General features: G+C 35.5%; 1 protein-coding gene across 3 annotated transcripts in view; it reads left to right on the top strand.

The window, feature by feature from the left end:
- The window catches only part of ZCCHC7 (zinc finger CCHC-type containing 7), a 238138-nt gene that overhangs the window by 177229 nt on the left and 36041 nt on the right, over positions 1-24868 (top strand). For all 3 annotated transcript variants that reach the window (XM_032635505.1, XM_032635504.1, XM_032635503.1), the window contains exons 3-5: positions 5627-5670; positions 6885-7010; positions 8173-8343. In XM_032635505.1, the coding sequence (XP_032491396.1) occupies positions 5627-5670; positions 6885-7010; positions 8173-8343 (341 nt within the window). The remainder of the gene's footprint in view (positions 1-5626; positions 5671-6884; positions 7011-8172; positions 8344-24868) is intronic.

The following is a 24868-nucleotide window of genomic DNA, read 5'->3' as shown; positions in this document are numbered from 1 at the left end:
ACAGTGTACCTCAGTAGCAACCAAGGGGGGAAAAAAATTACTAGGCATTCAAAAAAGCAGGAAAATGTCACTCATAACCAGGAGAAAAATCAGTCAAGTGATACAAACCTAGAAATAACAGAGATATGAAATTAGCAGCAGGGACTTTAAAACAGCTGTTAAAAATGTACTCTGAAATTTAAAGGAAGGGAGAAATATAATAAGAGAAATGAGAGGTATAAAAAAGAAGCAAATGGAACTTCTAGAGCTGAAATATATATTTGAGATAAAAAATTTACTGAATAGGCATAAGTACAAATTAGATTATTCAAAGGAAAATAATAAGAGAGTATTATGGACAACGTTATGCCCATAATTTCAACAATTTAGACAAATTCCTTGAAAGTCACAAATTATCAAAACTGGCCCAAGAAGAAATAGAAAATGTGAATAGCTCCATATCTACTTAAAAAATGGAATTACTGTTTTAAAACCTCCCTACAAGTAAAATTCTTGATCCACAAACAAGGAAAACTCCAACCTAGATGAATTCACTGGTGAATTCTATCAGATATTTAAGGAAGAAATAATACCAGTCCTACACAAACTCTTCCCAACACTTCCCGAACTCTTGTGAGGCCAGTTTTACACCAGTATCAAAACCAGACAGACATTATAAGAAAAGTATAAGCCAATATCCTTCATGAACACAGATGTAAAAATTCTTAATAAAAGCAAGTTGAATTCTGCAGCATATTCTAAAGAATAATACATCCTAACCAAGTGGAGTTAATCACAGAATACAAGGTTGGTTTAACATTTGAAAATGAAATCACTGTAATTCACTGTATTAAGAGAATGAGAGAGGAAAAACCATGGGCTTTCTCAGGTGATAGAGAAAAGGCACTTGATAAAATTCAACACACATTCATATTAAAAACTCAGGAAACTAGGAATAGAAAGGAATTTCCTCAACCTGTTATGAAAAATCTACAGCAAACAGTATACTTAATTGTGAAAATCTGAATGTTTTTCCCCTAAAATTGGGAACAAAGCAAAGATTATCTGCTGTCACCACTAATATTGAGTATCATAATGGAAGTCCTGCATAAGGCAGTGAGGTAGGAAAAAGAAGGAAAAGGCATACAGATTGGAAAGGAGGCAATAAAACTGGCTTTATTCACTGTATTCGTCAGAGTAATGCCCATTAAAATCATAATGAATACTACTTCACACCCATTCTAAGGTTAAAATTTAAAAGACTGACAATTCCAAACTTGGCACAACCAGTATGGACATCCCTTTAAAAAGCTAGAAATAGAACTACCATGTGATCCAGCTATCCTACTCCTGGGCATATATCCAGAGAAAACCATAATTTGAAAGAACACATGCACCCCAGTCTTCGTGGCAGCACTGCTTACAATAGCCAAGACATGGAAGCAACCTGAATGTCCATCAACAGATGAATTGATAAAGAAGATATGGTATGTATATACAATGGAATATTACTCAGCCATAAAAAAGAATGAAATAATACCACTTGCAGTGACATGGATAGACCTAGAGATTATCATACAGAGTAAAGTAAGTCAGAGAAGACAAATATGGTATCACTTATATGTGGAATCTAAAAATATGGTACAAATGAACTTATTTACAAAACAGAAATAGAGTCATAGATATAGAAAACAAACTTATGGTTACCAAGAGGGAAAGGGGGGGGAGGGATAAATTGGGAGATTGGGATTGACATATACACACTACTATATATAAAATAGATAATAAGGACCTACTGTATAGCACAGGGAACTCTACTCAATACTCTGTAATGACCTATATGGGAAAAGAATCTAAAAAAGAGTGGCTATATATTTATGTCTGATTCACCTTGCTGTACAGCAGAAACTAACAGTGTTGTAAATCAGCTATACATCAATAAAATTTTTTTAAATAACTGAAATTCCAAGTATTGGTGAGATTATGAAGCTAGCTGGGACTCTCATACAATGCTGATAAGAGTGTAAAATGATACAGTCACTTTGGGAAAATTTGCCAGTTTCATATGAAGGTAAAGACATACTTACCATATCTAATAATTCTACTCCTAGCTATTTTCCCAAGGGAAATGAAAACTTATGTCAAGTAAGAAGAAAGAGTCTCACTAGAATGTTTATTGCTGCTTTATTTATAATTGTGAAAAACTGGAAGCAACCTAAATGTTCTTCAGGAGATGAACAGCTAAACAAATTGTTGTAGCCACACAGTGGAATACTGCTCAGCAGTAAGAAAGGAACAAACTACTACTACCTAACAACATGAATGATGACTTTCACAAATATTCAGAGTGAAAGAAGCCATATACAAAATGGTACATAATGTATGATTCTATTTATATGCAGTCCTAGAGCAGGCAAAATGAACCTGTCGTGAGCGAAAGCAAATCAGTGGTTGCCTCGGGTGGGGGACTGATTGCAAATATGCTCAAGGTGATGTTTTGGGATGATGGAAATGTTCTACATTTGATTTTTGTGGTGGTTACACAGGTGTGTACGTTTGTCAAAATGCATCATACTGTATTTTTTACGTGGGTATATTTTATAATATGTAAATTATACCTCAATACAGTTTTCTTTTATGGCACAGCCTTCTGTGACTTTTTTCCCCTTTCTCCCTAAATTCAGATATCTGCTCTTCCTCTGAATTTACCATAGTATCTTGTTTGGTTCTCTCCTACTCCTTTTCTTTTTATCTTTTTGTGTTTGCCTAAGTTATAAGCTCTTATCAGTTTTGTTTACCCTATAGCACCTTGCTTATTCTAACCTTTCAATACATGTTTGTTAAACTGAGCTAATTTAATGCAAAGAGAGTTATCAGTTATTGTTTTGATTATAGTTCTAAAGTCTGAAAAGAATCATAGTCCTGGATCTTAGCAAGACAAGGCTATAAAGCGTAAGAGTTGATATTAGGCATCTTTAGGGCAGTCCTAATTTTACACTTTAGGGCAATCCCATTTTATATTCTGTGGCATTGGCTGGTACACACATAGAAGGCAGGTGCTCCCAGGCCCTGTGGGAACTTGTCTTTAAGGCAAGACACTCTGTGTTGGTTGCAAAGACCTGGAGGATTCAGGTAATGTAGACTAAGTAACAATGTATTTGATTCCAGTAATGAATGAAAATTTGATAGAATCACAGAAACTTAGTGCTAGAAGATGCCATGGATACCACTTTATCCAACCCATTACTAAACAGACCCAGAGAGGATAAATAACCTGCCCGACACCACACAGCAAATAAGAGATAGGGTTAAGTCTGGAGCCCACATTTCTGACAAGTCCCTTACCAGAAATTGAGCAAAGTGGAGAATTGGCTGCCTGTGGAAGTTCTAATGAGTTGCTCTTAGACAAAGCTTCCATTAGGTTGGGATTTGGAGTTAAGGAGCAAACAGGATAGGTATTAGAGTCAGTTATTGCTAGGGTAGAACCAAAACTGAACCATGAGTAGGGCCAAGAGTTGACTTATATTTTCCTCGTGATGTCTTTACTTCATTTACCACCCAGAAGTCTGATTTCACTTGTAATTGAAGCCTATTTTGTGTACTTGCTGACAAATTTTCTACAGTAAGAATATACTGTAGCTTGTCGAGGAGGAGTTAGTATGTAACCTAGAATATTGTTGAATTCCACGGGTATGTTAAAACAATCTAAATGGAGCTGATCTCCCTTGTAAACCTTTCCTTCTTTCAATGTTCTCTGTTCATGTGTAAATTTATTGGAGTTTGGGGGTGGTAACAGTTGCTATTTTGCATTTCCTTGGTTTGGGAGTTGCTTTTTTAAGGACAATATTAAGCCAGTTTTATAATTAAAGTGATTTTAAGTGGTCATTTTGAGTTTTAATGATGAAGGACATGGAGGTACAAAAGGCAGCTTTGAAAGTTACAGCAAAGCATGCTCCTTAGACGAATCCTTTGAATGAAAGAATAATAGCGTGGATGGTGATGATGAAGCTGCTGCTATTTAATGTATTCTCCACTCTCAGTATATGGATGCAGCCTCCGAATTTTACAAAGGAAATAATCATCAGCACAGCATCTCTGCTCTCCTATGGATTGGTCTTTTTGTAAAGCAGCCTCTTGGTTTTCTTAGTAAAGGTATTTTATTTTAAAATGTATCTCTAGACACTTACTCCTGGTAGGCCTGGGAAAATGTAGATTACTTCATGTCTCTTCAAAATTCCTTTCAAAGAAGAGTCAAGCTCAATTTGTGTTTTTGAGATAGAGAAGAAGAGTAGATAGGAGGAAGGAGGAAATCTTTGCTTTGGGGGAAGAAAAAATCTTTCAGTCCTTTGTTGACACCTTAACTTCTGCATTAGTCATATGTCCCTTCCTCCTTGGCCATGGATGGACCAAGGGAATAGCAGCCATTTGCAAGTTTGTAAAGGGGCAGTGCAAAGAGAAGAAAACAGCTGATAAAGAAAAATGTAGGGCTCCCACCCCCGTAGGTTTTTACAGTTATATTTTTAGATTGGTCACTGTCTTCTGGATATTTGGCCTTCTGTTTTTGCTCTTTTACTTCACTATTTTTGATGTTGTAAAATACAGTGCTAAATTCCTAGCTCTAATCATGAGATAGTATTCAGAGTCCACCTTACAAAAATGTTACAGTGAGAAGCTGGCGGACACAGGGACACAGTTAATACTGATATTGGAAGGAAAAACCTTTCTTCTACCTACTTGGGTCTGAATGGTGGGGGGCCTGCGAGTTAACTGACAATGGAGAGAGTTACAGGAGAAAAGACCAAGGGTGGAAGCACTCAGTAATGAGTAACTCACTAAATAGCCAAAGGTAAAGGTTTGTATACTAACTTAACAAAAGGGAGGATTTAGGGCTTCAGAAGATAGAAGGTTTTTTTGTTTGTTTGTTTGTGGTATGCGGGCCTCTCACTGTTGTGGCGGAGCACAGGCTCCACGCTCAGGCTCCGGACGCTCAGGCTCAGCGGCCATGGCTCATGGGCCCAGCCGCTCCGCGGCATGTAGGATCTTCCCAGACCGGGACACAAACCCGTGTCCTCTGTATCGGTAGGCAGACTCTCAACTACTGCGCCACCAGGGAAGCCCTGATAGAAGGTTTTGATGTGCTTGTTTACACAGTTTTGGGGGAATGTCCTGGTACCCAAGGTCAGTGACTTTCCTGACTAGAGACTTCTGAGTTGGGGAGAGGGGCTGTGGCAGCTGACTCACAAAGCAGGCTTTTAGTCAGATAAGGGAAGTTCAGATAAGATTTCTCTCTGCACCTGCTGTTGGGTTTTTGGTCCCTTCAGTGATTTTTATATATGTATATTTGTTTATAGTTTGATGGTTTTTAAAGCATTTTCATGTATCTCACTTATTTCGCGCAATATTTTTTAGGTATACAGGGAAAATACTATTATTCCCATTTCAAAGGTAAGGAAACTGAGATTAAGAGAGGTTAAGTATTTGTTCAGAGCCACACAAATAATGACGGTGTCAAGATAAGATGTTAAGGGGTTCACATTTCTCACTACACCTTTGGGGTTCAATTTCAATACTGACAGATTGAATAATTTATTGTCAATCAAGTGCTTTAAAGGTGTCAAGATCGAGTAACATTTTATTTGTTTTGTAGGAGAAGATGGTGTAAACTGGTTCATCAGTGACAAAGACGTTGAGGTAAAATCAAAACAGTTTTGAAGTTATGAATAATAGAATAATAATTTTCTTTGAGGTGTAGTTTCACTTCATTATGATGACTTTATAAGCTTTTTAAAAGTAGCAGCAGTCCAAGTATCTTGTAAGAAAAAGTTTAATTTTAGTCTATGGGTGATTGAATTTTTCAGAAGCCTATTTCAGCCTTGATTTTTGTCAGTCAGTTAATTGCCATAATGATTTAGTCCCCTTTCCCTTTTGTTTCTTCTCTGCTATGGTAAGTCCTCTCAGCCCATTTTGCCTGATACCACTAAAGATCAACACCGGAAATAACTGCTTCTTCAGTGTAAGGAAATGGTTAGTCTATATTTAGGATGTGGCAGGTGTTTGTCTTTGTCAATTATTAGCCTTAATTATGACAGATGGCTAGAAAAGAGAGTAATTTTACAACTTGGTATAAGGAAAATGTTAAGAGATAATTAGATTGTGTCTCCTTTTGAGGCCTGCTTGGCCAGTTCAGCAGAATAACAAGTAAAAGATGAAAGTTTTTTTCAAAGATGGCATTGTACCAAACAAGATAAAAGCATGGTTGGCATTTAGGTGTTCCTCTTTAGATAGTCCATATGATATGCTTTGCTAATGTTCTCTTGCAAGATACTGGATTTTGGCTAGAATTAGATCAGTGTAGGCAGAATGGATCTTAAAAGGACTCTAGGGGAAGGAAATTATCTCATTCTCTCTTAGAAATTAAAATCCAGTTTGTAGGCAGTAACCCTGGGCTGTTCAAAAGAAGGAATGTATTTGGTCACTATGTGGTTTTATAACTTTATAAAGGACAAAATCATAAAAAACACCAACCCCTAACTAAAAATTTAAGCAAGTTTCTCATTCAGAAAAATGTGGTATATATCCAGATATATGTCAGCAATATCTTTGACTCTGAATGCCACTGGAATGTCTAAATGATGCATTTCAGTGCCCCTACTAGACCTGAACCGTAAGTAGAGAAAGATAAAAAAGAAATGGAACCATATGGAGAAGTGTAAAAGAATAGGGGAGATGCGCAGACAAAAAGTAAAAAGTAGAGCTGTTTTCATGGCACCCCTTTTAAGTTTTTCTAACTCCTTTTAAGAATACAAAGTTCCCTGTTTCTAAGTTCTAAATTGAACAGATTGTGACTGTTAATTCTCTTGAACAGAGTGAAATAATTTTAATTCTTGATCTTTTTTTTCCCTTAGGCACAGATAGGTAAAAAAAGAACATCTGGAAGATGGGCCCACCGCTACTATTCAGTCAACAAAAATGTTACCTGTAGAAATTGTGACAAATGTGGCCATTTGTCAAAAAACTGCCCCTTTCCACAAGTATGTGAAATACGTAATGTGTCTTTCCACATTGTTAAAATCAAAATCATAGGGTTGGAACCCTTACAACCTTACAATTCAAATGTTATATAATATATGTGTTAAATTTCTTATTACATGTTTATGTAGGTCGCAGCCTAGAGTAGTAGTAAAGAACAATAAATCTACAGCCAGAATCAATTTCAGCATCCCATTAGTAGTTGTACAACCTTAGGCAAATCATTTCACCTTTTGTGCTTCTCTTTTCTTTTCTATAAAATGAGAAGATTGAATCAGATTGATTCCTGAGACTCATTTCACTTCTAAACCTTCTACTTTATGACACGGCTTGTTTCATTGTGGGATAATTTTCATTGTTAGAAAATTATAATTTTAGGCATTTATAAATGTTTATTGATGTAAATTATGTTAAACAGATACATCAGTCTTTGAAATAACACAGAACTCTTAGACATTTCTTTTTCTTTTTTTTTTTTTTTTTTGCGGTACGCGGACCTCTCACTGCTGCGGCCTCTCCCGCTGCGGAGCACAGGCTCCGGACGCACAGGCTCAGCGGCCATGGTTCACGGGCCCAGCCGCTCTGCGGCATGTGGGATCTTCCCGGATCCGGGCACGAACCCGTGTCCCCCGCATCGGCAGGCGGACTCTCAACCACTGCGCCACCAGGGAAGCCCCTTAGACATTTCTTGACACTAGTAAGCCCTTAACAAATATTCCTTCCCTTACCAACTTCCTCTCCCAAATGATTGCCTTTCAAATATTTGAGATGGCTCTCTTGTTTCCTCTTTGTCTTTGCCTGGCAAAGCAGCCTCTTTCTGTATCTGTTGCTCCTATGACTTAGCTTCCAGATCCTCATCATCCTACTTTCCCTCTCAGACACATTCCACTTTGTCAGTGTTCTACAAGACAAGGCATAAGAAATAGATGCCAGATGATAGTACATGCAGACTAAGCCTTTTTGGCAACCAACAGGATACAGATGGTTTTGTTAAAGCTCTGATTTCAGACATTTTGTTTGATTTTATAATTATGCTCAAGACCTTCATTGTGTTCCCAAATTGGAAATAACTTTTTATGGAATTATACTGAAAAAGAAACAGTAGTATTCTATTTGAGACTGAAGTATTTTGCTAAAGAGATTTTCTGTTTGTCTGCCACATAGAAAGTCCGCTCCTGTTGCCTCTGCTCCGAGAGAGGACACCTCCAGTATGCCTGTCCGGCCCGCTTTTGCTTAGACTGTTCTTTGCCTATGTCTTCTACTCACAGATGTCTTGAAAGATCTTCCTGGAGAAAACGGTGTGACAGATGTGATATGATAGGCCACTATGCTGATGTGAGTATCCTGCATGTAACTAATTTGTTGGACTTTGGGGGCATTGTGCCAATCTGTAACCATCTGCCAGCCTACTTAAAAGCATGTTTACTATGCACTGTGTATAATGATAGTCATGTCCCTTTGGCCACTGATCATGTAAATCAGTGCTCTAATATCTCAGGATAGGGATCCTACTGAATGGGTTCATCAGGAGGCAGCATCAATAAATCTTGTAAACCTGTGCTGGCTTCTTTGGCTTAATGTGCTTGCCAAAGTACAGGTTGTAATTAAAGAGGTATGTAATAAATAACATGTAAAATTTGTGTACTTATTCATTCATAGTTAGATGAAAATATATATATAAACACTTAACAGTTGTATACAAAGGTCTATATGAAGCCTGCCTTGATGCTGCTTATTAGTGGCTCTTGGTGGTATAATATTCTCATGCAAGAAGGACAAGCCACCAATACTTTAAATATGCTTATCTTAGATCTTTCTTTAGATTTAAGAAGACAAAAGTAACTTAGAAGACATTTCAGTTACTTGTAGCATGTTAAATTTTAAAACATTGTTATTTTAGACGTCATTTTGCATCATATTATAAATGTCTGTGGGGTTTTAGTCACAGTTTCAACCAGAAGGGCTTATAGAAGTCAGTATCTAAAAAAAAGTAAGAATTTTTTCCCTTTAATTTGTGCTTCCCAAAGACATGATACAAAGCACAAATATTTTTAAAATTTTTCTTATATTGAATTGTACCTAGAGCCTTTTGCTTAAAAAATTAATATGACTTTCTTTTGGGATGAATTTCAGATTAAGACAAACTAGAATATGAATATTTGGTATATGGGTTTCTTGTGTAAATAATAAAAGAATTATTGATTGTAGTTTTTAAAGGATCTTTATAAACAAATCAAAATAGGATCACTGTCCTATAAGTTAATTTTTTTTCCACTTAATTCTTTATGAATGTGTCTGTCAGCTCATAAAGACTACCTTTCTCATGGCTAACTTTTATTCCATTTTTACCAATTTACCCAGCCATTTCTCTGCCAATACATTTAGATTTATACTGTTACTCATTTTTTTTTTAAGCAAACATTGCTGCTGTAAACACCTTTTTATATATCTGCATACATGTAAGAGTATTTTGGTAAGTCATATTCTAAATGGAATTGTGTAATTAAAGGATATGTACATTTATCTCTGGATAAATATTGTCAGATTGTTCTGAAAGATTGTACCAGTGTATCCACTTGCTAGCAGTGTTTAAGAGTACTCTGAACCCTAGCTGTAATCAATCTTTAAAATTTTTGTCCCATCAGATAAGGAGAAAATGGTATCTTACTGTTTTAATTTCTATTTCTTAGGCCCCTAGTGAGGTTGAATATGAGTCTTAAGACAAGTTATAGAGATAGAAGTTGTCGTTTCATTCCAAAGTAGTTTAAACTTATATTTCAATACTTACTAAGTTTTAAAAATAGTAAATTCTAAGTTTTCTTAGTTTTATTCTGTTGTTCTCTGCATTGAGTTGTCAATTATAATTTCTTAGAAAGATTTTCTAGTTTTGACGTTAGGTTTAAAAGCATATTTTTTAACTTCTTTCTTCCAAAGGACTCTTATAGGTATGGTCTAATTTGCGTGTGATAACAGAAGAGGCTCAGACATTGTCATGAGCAGGTTTTTTGAAATAAGAAACTATAGTACAGAACAGTTAAGAATGGTTTGTAAAAGGTTATATAATTAGCTGTGAATTAAATCTATAGCTCATTATGCTTAACTTCTTAAGTTTGGCCTCTAATGTATGTTAAACTCTTCATTTAAAATGGCCTTGAGGATTAATAACCCCAGTGAATATAAGTTTTTAAGATAGGGTTAGACTGTGGCTGACTTCAGAGAAGACATCACCCTTTCTCCTAAATCTACCAAGACCTACCGTTGGGTTTTTTTTTGTTTTTTTTTTTAATTACATGATGAAAGTTCTGGACATGAATTGATCTTTTCTCAGCCTGCCCACCTGGTATAGAATTCCCTTGGAGCCCAATCCAACCTGGGCTCCACTGACTCCTTCTGAAGAAACTTGAAGTCCTTCCACCATCCCAGAAGGTCTTCATGAGGATTCACTTGGGAGCAGTTTCATTCTGGCCCCTGGTTGCTGGGACTATTCAGCTATTCCCACACATGCTTTAAATCTGTCTTGAAACCTGGTCCTCCACAGAAAATATTGTTTCCCTTGCAACCTTCTCAAATGCTTGCTGCTCATTCTCTCTTGACCCACATACCTCTGACTTAGGTTGATTAGGATCAGCCTCTTTCTCACCTGCCATGACTGCTTCTAAATCATTTCTCCTCCCTCTTTGTGTAGGTATCCTTGACTCATTTGAAGCTAAAACCCTCTGACAATACTGTTCTCCACCCTTCTTTGTCATTTTCATCTTCTCACCTACTGGGATTTATGAAGCCCTGGGTAACTATAGATGCCCTAACCTCTTATAAATTAAGGAGATCAAGAAACTTCCATTTTTGCTTTATACATCCCTATAGCCACACCAGAATCTCTGTAATGCCAGAGTACCAGTTAAATGTGCAAAGAGAATTAGTAATGAAAACTCATGAGTCATACTCACATTCTTGCTATAATGACTCCTGAACTCAGCTTGGAAAGCTCTTTATTTGTTAACTACTATGTAAAAGTATTTGGGTGAAATTCCAGAGTTTTGCAGTGTAAAGGATAGACAGATGACTCAAGGCCTACTAAAGTCTACCTGGATCACTGGTACCTCCCAAAGGAAGAGAATCTGAAGTATGTAAAGAATCCCAATTTTGAATCTACCACAGATTCTCTCCTCTTGCTGATAGCTTTTAAATAAACCAAGAATCTTAAACTGTCTATACACATTTATCTTGCACACACAGTCCCATTCTGTGGGCTATATCTGACATTACCAAGATAATAATAGCTATAATTAGTTGAGTATTTACAGTGTTTTAAGTACTATGCTAAGTTCATTACCTATTAAGGGGGGAGTGGGAGTGCTTTGTTCACTGCTGTATCCTCAGTGCTTAGTAGGTGCTCAGTAGATTTTTGTGATTGCACCAGAGTCATTTATGTAATCCTCATTACCATCATATGAGATAGATACTATTTATTATTACTACCATTTTACAAAAGAGAAAACCAGGACATTGTAAGCTTAGGGTTTACCCAAGGTCTCAAAGTTAAAATGATGCTGTACTTCATGAATGTACATAGAGAAAGTTCACTTACTGACTCATGAGTGTACATAGAGAAAGTTCACTTACTGACTTACTGACAGTCTAGACATTGTCAGTTTAACTCCTTCTCAGAAGATCCTTTCAAGTTTCTGTCTTAAACCTGCAGATATTGTGGATCTAATAAACAACTTTGATAATAAACTTATGATAATTAAAATATCAATACATTATAAAATAGATGAAGAAAAATATTTTCCAAATAAAAATAATTTATTTTAAAAGTTTTCAGCTCTTCAAAGAATTTCTGAGGATCAGCAAAGCATTGTAGACTGTTAATTTTCAGCCACAGAACCAAGTCTGTGATACCATAGAACTGTGCTTCTCACAAAAGACCATCTCAGCCTTGGCAGTCTCTGTTGTTGAGATTGTCACCCTTTTACATTAAAGCATAATGACTGAGTTAATCAGCATCAGATATAATTGCAACCTGAACGTGAATTTTCTTCCTTTCTCCAGCAGTTTTTTCTCAAATTTCCTGCTCAGTCTTCTATCCCAATTCATACTAAATAACTCCTTTAACCATCATTTATAAGAATAAAATGCCATCTATTTGTGGGGCATTCAGCACTTGAGTCACTCCTTTAAGTCAGATTTTTAAATGTAGTGGGAGAAAATAATCCATAGGATATATTTCACTTGATTCCTTTCTTTAAATATTTGATTCTATAAAAAAGAATCTCTTAAGTATCACTGTATACTAAAATATTTTTAGCAACTCGAAAGTTTATTTTAAAAATGAGAACTCAATATAAGCTGTGTAGGCTTTCACATAGACATTAGTGCCCAGTGAATGTCTCCTCAACAAATATATACATAAAACTGAAAACTAGTATTTTTTTAGTTTAATTTTGGTGATTTTTTTTTTTAAGTTTAGTTTAATCACGGGGATTTCCAGCACGAAATGCAGAGTACCTAGTACAAGTATCACCTCTTATCCTTTTCACAGTCTTATTGAGATATTACTGGCCAGAAATAAGACTGGCTGGAACACAATTGTTGAGCTGAATAATTAAGCCAAGATTTGACTTAAAGACTTCCTTAATTCAAATATTTGGTTTTGTTTAATAATTATTAGTTCTGCCTTTGTTCAAAAACATCTCCACTGTTCCACCATCCAAATAAACTTTCTATATTTATCAAAAATTTGTTGGTTGCCTACTACATGCTAGGCAGTAATCCAAGTACTAAAGAGATAAAGATGAATAAGATATGGTCCCCGCCTTTGTGGAACTCAGAGTATAGTAAGAAAGGCAGATGTAGGGGGCTTCCCTGGTGGCACAGTGGTTGAGAGTCTGCCTGCCGATGCAGGGGACATGGGTTCGTGCCCCGGTCCAGGAAGATCCCACATGCCGCGGAGTGGCTGGGCCCGTGAGCCATGGCCGCTGAGCCTGCGCGTCCGGAGCCTGTGCTCCACAACAGGAGAGGCCACAGTAGTGAGAGGCCCGCGTACTGCAAAATAAATAAATAAATAAATAAATAAATAAGAAAGGCAGATGTGTAAAAGAATGTAAAAAGTGATGTGTTGGAGATGCATCAAGAATGGTGAAAATTAAATAAGAGAGTATCAGAAGACTAAGCTTTGTGACTTGCAAATAATACATACCTGGAAAGTGTAGAAAATGACCTAGACCATAGGAGGGAGCCAAGTAACTCTGCCTATAATAACATGTCACCTGTCTTTGGAAATATCAGCTGCAAAGTAATGCCATAGGAATTCTCAATCCAGGTAAGTGAGTTTTCCTGTAATCATATGGACTTGAGACATACATGAGGGTCAGTATTTTCTGAGCATTTGTTTGCTTGCCTACTTGCTCTTATGTTTGAAGACAGGACAAAATAAGGAAGAAAATCACTAGCCATTTCTGGACTGTTTTTCCTTTCTAACTCTATATCTTTTCCTCTCATGGAAAGTCACTTTTCTTTTTTTTTTTTAATTAATGTTTATTGGAGTATAGTTGATTTACAATGTTATGTTAGTTTCTGCTGTATAGCGAAGTGAATCAGTTATACACATATATACATATATCCACTCTTTCTTAGATTCTTTTCCCATAGAGGTCATTAAAGAGTATTGAGTAGAGTTCCCTGTGCTATACAGTAGGTCCTTATTATCTATTTTATATATAGTAGTGTGTATATGTCAATCCCAATCTCCCAGTTTATCCCCCCACCTTCCCTCTTGGTAACCATAAGTTTGTTTTCTATATCTGTGACTCTATTTCCGTTTTGTAAGTAAGTTCATTTGTACCGTTTTTTAGATTCCACATATAAGTGATATCATATGATATTTGTCTTCTCTGTCTGACTTCACTCTGTATGATAATCTCTAGGTCCATCCATGTCACTGCAAATGACATTATTTCATTCTTTTTTATGGCTGAGTAATATTCCATTGTATATATGTGCCACATCCTCTTTATCCATTCATCCGTCAGTGGACATTTAGGTTGCTTCTATGTCCTGGCTATTGTAAATAGTGCTGCAGTGAATCCTTCCAAATTATGGTTTTCTCCAGATGTGTGCCCAGGAGTGGGATTGCTGGATCATATGGTAGCTCTATTATTTTTAGTTTTTTAAGGAGCCTCCATACTGTTCTCCATAGTGGCTGTACCAATTTACATTCCCATCAACAGTGTAAGAGGGTTCCCTTTTCTTCACACCCTCTCCAGCATTTATTGTTTGTAGATTTTTTGATGATGGCCATCTGACTGGTGTGAGGTGATACTTCATTGTAGTTTTGATTTGCATTTTTCTGATAATAAATGATATTGAGCATCTTTTCATGTGTCTCTTGGCCATCTGTATGTCTTCTTTGGAGAAATGTCTATTTAGCTCTTCTGCCCATTTTTTGATTGGGTTGGGGTTTTTTTTGATATTGAGCTGCATGAGCTGTTTGTATATTTTGGAGATTAATCCCTTGTCGGTCACTTCATTTGCAAATATTTTCTCCCATTCTGTGGGTTGTCTTTTCGTTTTGTTTATGGTTTCCTTTGGTGTGCAAGAGCTTTTAAGTTTAATTAGGTCCCATTTGTTTATTTTCATTACTCTAGGAGGTGGATCAAAAAAGATCTTGCTGTGATTTATGTCAGAGAGTATTCTGCCTATGTTTTCCTCTAAGAGTTTTATAGTATCTGGTCTTACATTCAGGTCTTTAATCCATTTTGAGTGTATTTTTGTGTATGGTGTTAGAGAATGTTCTAATTTCATTCCTTTACATGTACCTGTCCAGTTTTCCCAGTGCCACTTATTGAAGACACTGTCTTTTCTCCATTGTATATCCTTGCCTCCTTTGTCATAGATTAGGTGCCCATAGGTGCATGGGTTTATCTCTGGACCTTCTATTCTGTTCCATTGATCTATATTTCTGTTTTTGTGCCAGTACCATACCGTTTTGATTACTGTAACTTTGTAGTATAGTCTGAAGTCAGGGTGCCTGATTCCGCCAGCTCCATTCTTCTTTCTTAAGATTGCTTTGGCTATTCAGGGTCTTTTGTGTTTCCATACAAATTGTAAAATTTTTTGTTCTAATCTTGTGAAAAATGGTATTGGTAATTTGATAGGGATTGCATTGAATCTGTAGATTACTCTAGGTAGTATAGTCATTTTGACAATATTGATTCTTCCAATCCAAGAACATGGTATATCTCACCATCTCTTTGTGGCATCTCTTATTTCTTGCATCAGTATCTTATAGTTTTCTGAGTACCCATCTTTTGCCTCCTTAGGTAGGTTTATTCCTAGATATTCTGTTCTTTTTGATGTGATAGTAAATATATCATAATTTAATACATTGTTTTAACCCTGGAAAGAATGATTCAGAGTATAATTTGTAACCTAACCACTTCTCCTCATTTCTACCACTATCACCCTGGCACAAGCTATGAGCATCTACTGCCTGGATTATTCTAATAGCTTCCTAAACCATTTCCCTGCCTCCTTGGCCCTTTATAGTCTGTTTTCAGCAGCTGACTGGGTAGTCCTTTTTAAACATAACCCAGATTACATCACTTCTCTGTCTAAAATCCTCAAATAAGACTTTGCATCTCCCTCAGAGTAAAAGCTAAAAGTCTTTACAGTCACCAACAAGGCCACATGTGGTCTGGCTTCTTGACAACATCTCCTTTATAGACATCCCTGTTGCCTACATCCCTGTTGCTTACTCCACCTGGTCTCCTTACTGCTGTTAGACAGACCAAACATGTTTTCCCTCTACCTGCTGTTCCCTCTGCTGGGAATACTCTGCCCCCAGTTATCCACAGTGACTCACTCCCTCATCTCTTTCATGTCTCTGTTCAAATGTCCCCTTCTTAGAGAGCCCTTCCCTAACCACCCTAGTTAAAACCTCCAGCATTCCCTGCCCTTCTTCCCTGCTTTTTCTCTATAACACTTATATCTTACATTCTGTATATTTTTCTCTCCCCTCTAATTAGAATATAAGTTCCATGTCTGTTTTCAGACACATTCACTGCTGTATCTCCAGCTTCTAGAACAGTGCCTTACCCATGTAGGAGCTCAGTGGACTCCTAAATATATATGTATAATGGGATTATTGAGTAAGTAAATGTGAATGAATTAGAGACCATAGACTTCACTTACCTACTCATGCTCTAGTCAAATGGTTCTGAAGGTTGTCCAATCCTGCACTTAAATGTATAGGCTTGGACATTCTCAGCTTGACTCATTAAGAGATAAACATCTATGAATAATGTTTCAAATCAAGTTTCAACAGGCTTTCTAAAAGGTATAATATCTACAATATGTGTAAAATAAAATGAAGTTTCTAAGGCAAAAGAAATCCTTTTTCTATATTTCCCTTTCACTATCTTTAGTAATCCTAGTGTTTTAAAAAACATTTGCATTACTGTCAAATGATTTTCTTCAGTGTCTCCTTTTTAAACCAATATTACAGGTATTGATGCAGTCCTGTGTTTTTGGTCTGTCAGCCCTCAGCTTTCATATGGAAAAATCTCATCTATCATTTTGTGATGGAATATACTGTATCTTCTTCATTGGCTTGAAAGGACAAATTCGAGAAAAGAAAATATAAAACTCAGATTATGATAACCTTTTATAATTCAAAGAATCATAGACAAACATTTTCCTGCTGAACTTGATTGAAGTAAGGACAAACCACTGACTTACATTAGATCTCCTTAAGAAAATGAAAATGCCTAAATAAGAGTAGATGAGTAAAAAATAAGTGTAATAAATGTGCCCTCTCCCCCCAAAAAAAAACTTTTAAAAGTTTTTCAAGGTACCACAAAATAATTTGGATAAAAGCACAATGCTGAAGAAGGAAGGGAATAATTTTGAAAAAAAGATTATCTCTGAAAAAACTAAAATATCAGAGGTATATCATTGTAATAGATTGATATGAATACTTAGTTTAAAATGTAGTTCTGCTGACACCTGAGCATTGAACCAACTTTTGAGAATAAAGAAAATCAGGTTAGATATACTTTGTTACTCTCATTTTTCACGATATTTCATTATTTAAAACATAATGTTGAAGGAAGAGGTCATGGCTGGGATTGATTGATTTGCTTAATAGAAAAATAATTGTTGAATAGGCTTATAAGATACTTATTTCACCTGGGAGACCAGAATACGCCCCCAAGGAAGTTAAGTGTAGACTTCTATGTTAGAGGTCTCATTCTCTTGATGGGTCTTTGCAGAATTCATGATGTTAGTGAAAATTCATATGTGTTCATTGTTCAGGGAGTAAATCCCAGAATTAGTCATTAATAATATATTGGAACTGTTCCCAAACTACCTAAGAAATGAATATCTGAAACTTTTCGTGGTTAAAAATATGTTTAACCTTTTGGAAATAACCTTAGCAGGGAAAAAGTTCTACATTTTTAACTGACGGTATGTAATTTAGTACAAAGCGTGAAGAAGAGACCAGTCTTTACTTTGAAATTCAACTGAATGGTATCCTTTCTAGTCATCTCTGACTAACCTGATGAATTCCACCAGCGTCCCCAAGTTTCCCTATAGCACATGCCTCATGGCCTAGTATTAGTCACTTTCAGTAGAACTAGCCGGTGGAGAGCAGGTTTATGTTTTCTTTATAGAAGCTTTAAGAATAAGTTTGTAGAGGATAGAGATGGTTCCGTTTCTAGACCCCTAACTTACACCAAAAGAGGAGAAAGATTGTCCCTGAACAGTCTATAAAACAAGCAGCTCTAAAAATGAAAGGATAAATAAACTTTAGTATTTTATTGAGAATTTTATTTGGCTTAGGAATGAACCTAATCTTCAGTGCAGTCACATTGGGAAGACATGAGTTTTTGATAAATAGAGCAGCAGGCCACTGGGAATTTTGTTAAATTTCTGACTCATTCTATCATTATACTCCTCACCTTGGACTTAAATTTAACTTTTAAATCCAATAATAAGGACAAATTCTGAGACATAGTTATCTAAGTTATGAATTTGGAGAGTGAAATTAAGGAAGTCAGATCCTCATTAACACCTGGAAGGCTAAAAGTTTTGTTTACTAAGCATTACAGGCTAAGGTCAACTCCCATACATAATTATAAATATATATAATATATATATATAATATATATATAAATAAATAAATAAAATATATATTTTAAAATTCCATACAGCTTTTTGATTGGGTTCTGATCATCTCCCTCAAATAGTACATAATGAAGGAAAATACAGCAACTGGAAAAGATTTTCAACCTCTAAAAGTATTCAAAGTCTTAATTATGGACATCTATCTTTCTTAGCTTACTCATTGTTAAAAAGATAGCACTCTTTGATCCATGAACATGGATGTCTGCATTTGTTTGTGTCTTCTTATTTCTTTCAGCAAAGTCTTATCGTTTTCATTGTACAGATTTTTCACTTCCTTGGCTAAATTTATCCCTAAGTATTTTGTTGTTTTTGATGCTATTATGAATGGGATAGTTTTCTTTGTTTCTTGTTTTGATGCTTCATCATTAGTGTAAAGGAATGCTACTGTTTTATGTAAGTTGATTTTGTAACCTGCCACTTTACTGAAATCATTGATTAGTTCCAAGAGTTTTTGATTAACTGTTTGGGATTTTCTTTATATAAGATCATATTGTCAGCAAATAGTGACAGTTTTACTTCTTTCTTCCCAATTTGGATGCCTTTTATTTCTGTCTTGCCTAATTGCCCTAGGTAGGACTTCCAGTACAGTCAGCCCTCCGTATCCACGGGTTTCACATCTTTGGATACAAAGGGCCAGCTGTATGCATTGAACTATACCATTTTATACAAGGGACTTGAGCATCCAAGGATGCCAAGGATTTTAACACCCGCAGGAGCTCCTGGAACCAATCCCCCACAGATACCAAGGGACAACTATTACAGTGAATAGGAGTGGTGAGAGTGGGCAACTTTGTCTTGTAGCTGATCTCAGAAGAAACCCTTTCAGTTTTTCTTCATTGATTATAATGTTAGCAGTGGGTTTATTGTATATAGCCTTTATTATGTTGAGGTATGTAATGAATTACACTTATTAATTTGCGTCTATTGAAACATTCTTGCATCCACGTATAAATCACACATGGCCATGGTGTACAGTCCTTTTAATTGTTCTTTTTAAAAATTTATTTATTTATTTTGGGCTGCATTGGGTCTTTGTTTCTGCATGTGGGCTTTTCTCTAGTTGCAGTGCGCGGGCTTCTCATTGCGGTGGCTTCTTTTGTTGCAGAGCACGGGCTCTAGGCATGCGGGCTTCGGTAGTTGTGGCTCGTGGGCTCTAGAGCGCAGGCTCAGTAGTTGTGGCTCGTGGGCTCTAGAGCGCAGGCTCAGTAGTTGTGGCGCATGGGCTTAGTTGCAGCATGTGGGATCTTCCTGGACCAGGGCTCGAACCTGTGTCCCCTGCATTGGCAGATGGATTCTTAGCCACTGCGCCACCAGGGAAATCCTGGTTTGCTAATATTTTAAGATAACACCTCACAACTGTTAGACTGGCTATCAAGAAAACAAGTGCTTGTGAGGATGTGGTGAAAACGGAACCCCTTACACACTGTTGGTGGGAATGTAAATTAGTCCAACCACTATGGAAAACAATACAGAGATTCCTCGAAAAATTCAAAATAGATCTACCATATGATCCAGCAGTTCCCACTTCTGAGTATATACCCAAAAGAAATGAAATCAGGGTTTTGAAAAGATAGCACACCCATGTTTATTGCAGAACTATTCACAATAGCCAAGATATGGAAGCAACTCAAATGCTCATCAGTGGATGAATAGATAAAAAAGATGTAATATATATATCCAATGGGATATTATTCAGCCATGAGAAAGAAGGATATCCTGCCATTTGTGACAACGTGGATGTACCTTGAGCATATTATGCTAAGCAAGACAAGTCAGACAAAGATAAGTACTGTATGATATCACTTAAATGTGGAATCTAAAAAAAAAAACTTAAACCTGTAAAAAAAAAAACCTAGTAAAATGGTAGTTACTACGATATTGGAGTGAGGGGATAATATTGATGGTGTTTGAGGGTACAAACTTGTAACTAGCAGTAAGTAAAGCACAATATAATGAATATAGTCTATAATACTGTACTATAATGATGTAATATGATAAATATTGCTTCCTTGACAATCATATTACAGTATATAACTCTATCAAAGTAACACAGCTCAGCCATACACCTTAAATTTACAAATTGTAACATGTAAATTGCCTTACCTGGTTTAGGGATGCTTATACAGAACTCTTGGTACATTTATAAAAATCTGGGACAAAATGAATGGTCTTTTAATGGAGTAGATGATTTTCAGTGTAATAAAACATCCCTACTTTGCAGATCCCTCTATAATTATAATTCCTTCCCTGTTCCTCACAAACAAGCCAGACATCTGATTGAGAAAACTAAAACTTGATCACATCTAAACTTTTCCATGAATAAGTTGATCGGAGACCTGTGCAGTCCTTGGCAGATACCACCTCAGTTCCCAATACTGGCGAGATTCACATAAGCCTCCTTTTTTTCCTTTTTTTTTTCATTTTCTTTTCTTCTTTTTTTTTTTTAATGAAGCAATAAAAAATAGTTACAGGCATATGTGAAGAAATGGTAGAGTAAAAATGGAATCAGAGATAACCCTAAATGAGATAAAGTCACTACAGGAAATAGGAAACTGAGAAAATCCTAATTCATTCTTCACAGTGTGGATAGAGAAGATAGAGAAGCAATCCAAAGCAAAATGATCAAAGGAAATCCTGATCAAAAGAGCACACACTCAGTATGAGGGAGAAAAAAGGCCTACATCTAGACATATCCTAGTGAAATTTCTGGATATCAAACAAACAAAAATCATGCAAACAAAAAATCATGCAAACAAAAATATACATTACACATACACACAATCAAATTTTCATCAAACTTCTCCTGTGCAATACTAAATTCCAGAAGGCAGCGGAGAAATCTCTGGAGGCTAGAGCATTCAAAGAAAAATAGATGACACAGCCAAGCTGTTGTGCATTTATAAATTTATTGGAAAAGTCAGAGAATAAAATTAGCAGCAATGAACAATGAAATCAGGAAAGCATACAGTACGTGTCTGAATACTTCCTCTTAATCTGCTTTTAAACTTAATACTAATTTTAGAAAAAAATTCTTTAAAAAATTTAAAATCTATAATAATGTGGATCATAGATAATACCAATAAAATAAAAGTTTGTTTCAACTAAAAAAAGAGAAAATAGGCCATGTAACTTTTAGGTTACTAATTTAAAATAAGGCAAAGGATGGGCTTCCCTGGTGGCGCAGTGGTTGAGAGTCCGCCTGCCAATGCAGGGGAAGCGGGTTTGTGCCCCGGTCCGGGAAGATCCCACATGCCGCGGAGCGGCTGGGCCCGTGAGCCATGGCCACTGAGCCTGCGCGTCCGGAGCCTGTGCTCCGCAACGGGAGAGGCCACAACAGTGAGAGGCCCGCGTACTGCAAAAAATAAATAAATAAAATAAAATAAGGCAAAGGAAACTTAATATAGCAAACAATAGGGGAAATTGGAAACAATAAGAATATAAAAAACAAGAAGGATGAGAACAAAATTAGGACCAAATATATCAATTATCACAATAAATAAATATTAAATGCTCCTACTAGAAAACAAAGACACCAGTATCAGAAACCATAAAAGAAATAGAAGATAGATTTAAGAGAATAGATTTAACTTTTTTAAAAAGAAGTTTATCCAAAGAGACCTTTAATGAAGTTAAATGACAAACCACAGCTTGAAAAAGATTTTTATAAAATATGTCATGGGGTAATTACCTATAATATATAAAATGCTCTTACAAATTAGTAGGAAGAAAAAAATGTCTCAATAATAATGATATTCAGTGTTAGGTTGTGCTGAGAAAGTACATTTGAAGAACCTTTCTGGAGTTTAAGTGATAGATGTTTGCAAAGATACAGCTATAAGAATGTTCACCTCAGAGTTGTTTATAATAATGAAAATTAGAAGCAACTCAAATATTTAACTTCAGGGCCAACTTAAGTGACTTAACAGTATGTCCCATATAATGGAATAACCTTAGGCATTTAAAATATGATGTGGAAATGAGTATTGAAATATAAAGAAGTTACTAGTATGTTAAATGAAATGCGTAAATTTCAAAAGTTATGAAATATCCAATTTCTGTATAAATATACATATTTATATGTGTATATAGATTTGCATAGAAAAAGTTTGAAATGAAGTATTCCAAACTGCTTACTATAGTTATATCAAGAATTATAAAGGTTTTTAAAATTTCTGTTGGTCTTTATTTTCTGTTTTTGTAATGAGCATATATTCATTTTATAACTTTTTACCTTGAAATATAATGTGCATTATTCTATTGCTGCTTATAAACATTTTAGGAATAGTGTGGTATGCAATCTAAGCCTATATTCATTTTTTTTTCTTTAATAATAAATTGACTCTTTTTTCTTTTGATGTTCAATTTATGAATATGTATAGATTTATGTAAACACCATCACAACCAGGATACAGAAGAGTTTTACCACCCTGAAAAACTCCCTCATGCTTTATAGTCACTCTCCCCTCATCCTTAACTTCTAGCAACCGTTAATCTGTTCTCTATTACTATAGTTTTGTCCTTTCAAGAATGCCATGTAAATGGAATCATACCGTTGTAAACTTTTGAGACCAGCTTCTTTCACGTAATATTTTGAAGACTCATATGAGTTGTTGTATGTATCAGTAGTTTGTTCCTTTGTAGTATTCCATTTTATGGATGTACTACAGTTTGTTTATCCATTGAGGCACATTTGGGTATGTATAGCTTTTGACTATTACAAATAAATCTGCTATGAATATTTGTATACAGTCTTTGTGTGAACATAGTTTTCATTCCTCTGGAGTAAATTTCCAGGTGGAGATTACAGATCCTATGATAACTGTATGTTTAACTTTATAAGAAACAGCCATATTGTTCTCCAGAGTATGCATACCGTTTTGCATTCCCACCAGCAAAATGAGACTCTCAGGAAGATGAGAGTTCTAACTGCTCTGTATCCTCACCAGCATTTGTTATTGTCAGCCTTTTTTATTTTGCCCATTCTAATGGTTGTGTAGTACCTATCTCTTTGTGATTTTAGTTTGCATTTGCCTAATGGCTAACAATATTGAATATCCTTTTATATGTTTATTTGCCATCCTTATATCCTCTTTGATAAATTGTCCAGATATTTTCCTAACTTTTAATTAGAGTGTCTATTTCTGATTGTTGAGTTTTGAGAGGGTTTTTTTCAATATTTAGGATATGTCTTTCATTGGATATGTGATTTCCATAAATTTTCTCCCAGTCTATTACTTGTCTTTTTATTATTCTCTTGACAGTTTGTTTTGTTTGTTTGTTTGTTTGTTTGGCAGAGCAGAAGTTTTAAAATTTGGTGAAATCCAATATATCAGTTTTTTCTTATATGGATCAGGCTTTTGGGGCCGTTTCCAAGAACTTGTTACCCAACTGCAATTAGCAAAGATTTTCTCCTGTGTATTCTTTCAAACAGTTCCATGTTTTATATTCAGATCTATGATCCATTTTGAGTTCATGTTTGCATAAAGTATGAGGTTTAGATCAATGTTAATTTTTTTACCCTTGGGTGATCAATTGTTTGCTATTTGTTTTGAAAAGACTGTTCTTTCTCCATTGAATTGCTTTTGTATCTTTTTCAAAGATTAAATGACCACGTTTGTGTGAACTGATTTCTGGACTCTCTGTTCTGTTGCACTGATTTAGGTACCTGTCCCATCACCAATACCATACTCTCTTGATTTCTGTAGCTTTATAGTAAGTGTTAAAATCGGGTAGTTTGATTTCTTAAACTTTGCTCTTCTTTTATGAAATTACTGTAGCTATTCTTGTTCTTTTCCCTTTCCATTTAAGTTTTACAATGAGTTGTCTATACCTACAAAAAATCTTGATGGGACTTGGATTGATATTGTGTTCAGTCTGTGTAGATCACTGTGAGGAGAATTGACTCCACTATTTTGAGTCTTCCAATCCATGAACATAGTATATCTCTCCATTTATTTAGATCTGTAGTTTCTCTTGTCAGAGTTTTGTAGTTTTCAGTATATACAAATCCCCTCATATTTAGGTTTATACCTAAGTATTTCATTTTCTTGTAAATGGTATTGTTTCTTAAATTTTGGTTTCAATTTTTTATTGCTTATATATAGAAAAAAGTTTGGAGTGAAATATTCTGAAATGTTTGCAATTATCTCAGATGGTAATTATCTCAGGTGGCTTTTGTATTTTCTATTCTTACAATGAATATGTATTACTTTAATAATATTTAATGTTATTTTATTATTTTAAAAAAAGCTTCTGGGGGTAAAATTAGTACAGTCTCAGCACAACTTTGGACCTAAAGGTGATTACTCATATACCTGACATATCCTGGATGCTATAAGATTCTTGGGAGAAGATGAAAAGAAAATTTTCCCAGGAGAATTCTGTGAGAATCAGAGAACTAGAACTGAATGACAGGGCATGATTATAAATAAAAGGAGTATAATGTAGTTGGCTAAGATGAATTAGGATTATTTTCAGTGATTTGAACCAGTTTGCTCTTCTATGTATCTGTTGTTTGTGATGGACTTTGTATAATTGGTTTATAAAGAAAGTCTAAATTTTCATTTTAAAATTATTTTACCTTTAGTTTATCACTTACTAATCTGGTTTAAAACTTCTGGTGCCTGCTAGTGAGCTTAAGGAAACAGGGTGGTATAGCACCTTTGAGAACTAG

The sequence above is a fragment of the Phocoena sinus genome, chromosome 6 (genome assembly GCF_008692025.1).
Source record: "Phocoena sinus isolate mPhoSin1 chromosome 6, mPhoSin1.pri, whole genome shotgun sequence".
In the NCBI taxonomy this organism is placed as follows: domain Eukaryota; kingdom Metazoa; phylum Chordata; class Mammalia; order Artiodactyla; family Phocoenidae; genus Phocoena; species Phocoena sinus.
Note: the sequence above shows the minus strand (reverse complement) of the source record. Positions and strands in the feature narration are given on the sequence as shown.